This window comes from Grampus griseus (genome assembly GCF_964374135.1).
Source record: "Grampus griseus genome assembly, chromosome: 5".
Lineage (NCBI taxonomy): Eukaryota > Metazoa > Chordata > Mammalia > Artiodactyla > Delphinidae > Grampus > Grampus griseus.
This window is the reverse complement of record NC_138998.1, coordinates 66,423,199-66,425,226: the sequence shown is the minus strand read 5'-3', so window position 1 is coordinate 66,425,226 and position 2,028 is coordinate 66,423,199. Positions and strand designations below refer to the sequence as shown.

The 2,028-nt window shown below is 39.3% G+C and overlaps 1 protein-coding gene across 1 annotated transcript; it reads left to right on the top strand.

Annotated features, from left to right (window-relative positions):
• The first annotated feature begins 927 nt into the window (after positions 1 to 927).
• On the top strand, positions 928 to 1,756 carry LOC309823322 (nascent polypeptide-associated complex subunit alpha). Its single transcript, XM_082655533.1, has one exon. The coding sequence runs from the start codon at positions 983 to 985 to the stop codon at positions 1,628 to 1,630; it is 648 nt and encodes a 215-aa protein (XP_082511659.1). The 5' UTR covers positions 928 to 982; the 3' UTR covers positions 1,631 to 1,756.
• Positions 1,757 to 2,028: the final 272 nt, after the last annotated feature.

Below are 2,028 nucleotides of genomic sequence, written 5' to 3'. Positions count from 1 at the left end.
GAGGAACTGCTACCAAAAGACTAGAAACAGAGGTTCTCCAGAGTCACACTATAACTGAGAATGAGAGAATGTCATCTAATTGGATATCAAAAATAAATTCTTTTCATTTTTTTAATTATGTTCCAAGCATCTCATAAGACCTCTTATAAATAGCTGTTATTCTACCCAGTATGACCCTTTTACTGGTGAGAAACTGTACACTGAGAGAAGTTGAGTAACTGTTCAAAGTAAAAAACTCTTAAATGGATAAGTTTGGTTACACTCTAGAGTCTAAGGGCTTTCTACTACCCCTTTCTCTCTCTCTGTCTCTCTCTTCTTTCTTTCATTCATCAAATATAAGTGGCTACCATGTTACAGGAGATATGTATGGTGCTGCTATACATTAGAGTAAAGAAGAGATAGTACAGACTTTGTCCCTTATGGAGCTTTCAATCTAATAGCAAAATAGAAAATTAAACAAGGAATAACAATGTGTTAACTGCTATGATCGAGAAATCACAGGGCCACAGGGTCCCATGGCAAGACCATTTATCCCAGTCTCCAAAGGGCAAGTCAGAAAAAGCTCCCTACAGGAAGTGACACTTAAGCTAAGATCTCACTGATGAGTAAGAATTAGAAAAAGACAAGGGGAAAGAATGTTCTACTCTGAGGGAATACTATGTGTGAAGGATGCGTCTCTCAATTTTTTGCTGTTTTTAAGTCTAAATTCTTTTATTTTCTTTACTCTTTTATCCCAATGTCATTTATATCAGTTTGTTAACATATAATTTTATTAAACCACATCATAAATATGTGGTTATATTTTTTGAAAGTACCTTTCTCTGAATTTTAATTAAATTGTACCAGGAAAGGCAGTCTGGCATGGTGAAGCTTTGAAGCCTAGATTTCAAGAGTAAGACATTCAACAAAGCATTTCCCGGCGGGTCACGCTCTCGCTAGCTCTCTTTCTGCCGCCATCTTGGTTCCGCGTTCCCCGCACAAAATGCCCGGTGAAGCCACAGAAACCGTCCCTGCTACAGAGCAGGAGTTGCCACAGCCCCAGGCTGAGACAGGGTCTGGAACAGAATCTGATAGTGATGAATCAGTACCGGAGCTTGAGGAACAGGATTCTACACAGGCAACCACACAACAAGCCCAGCTGGCAGCGGCAGCTGAAATCGATGAAGAACCAGTCAGTAAAGCAAAACAGAGCCGGAGTGAAAAGAAGGCACGGAAGGCTATGTCCGAACTGGGTCTTCGACAGGTTACAGGGGTTACTAGAGTCACTATCCGGAAATCTAAGAATATCCTTTTTGTCATCACAAAACCAGATGCATACAAGAGCCCAGCTTCAGATACCTACATAGTTTTTGGGGAAGCCAAGATCGAGGATTTATCTCAGCAAGCACAGTTAGCAGCTGCTGAGAAATTCAAAGTTCAGGGTGAAGCTGTCTCAAACATTCAAGAAAACACACAGACTCCAACTGTACAAGAGGAGAGTGAAGAGGAAGAGGTTGATGAAACAGGTGTGGAAGTTAAGGACATAGAATTGGTCATGTCACAAACAAATGTGTCGAGAGCAAAGGCAGTCCGAGCCCTGAAGAACAACAGTAATGATATTGTAAATGCTATTATGGAATTAACAATGTAACCATCTTGAAAAGAGGACCTTTTTTTGGTGTTTCAAAAGAGTAACTGCAGCTGGGTTTGAAATTTGTACTGTTTCTATCATTAATAAAGTTATGGCTTCTTGTTGGATAAAAAAAAAAAAAACAAAGCATTTCCCTCCCAAATTTTCATTTTCTTCACTTGTAAAATGGCAATGGGCTATTGTAAAGACCATAAAACATAATATATATGGAGATGCTTGTGCAGATGTAGGCTTTCCATAATAACTGGACTATTATTCTGCTGAGTCAAAGGATCAGCACGAGTAAAAGTCATGAAATGTGAACACAAAAGGCATGTTCAAGAAAGCAAATAATCCGTATTAGCTGGAGCCTTGAAATCTAATGCAAGAGGAAACCGAAAACTACATTTAAGCAGTAT

Bases quoted from the DNA above. Each gene is read 5' to 3' on its own strand.
- LOC309823322 (XM_082655533.1), top strand. From the start codon at position 983: ATGCCCGGTGAAGCCACAGAAACCGTCCCTGCTACAGAGCAGGAGTTG.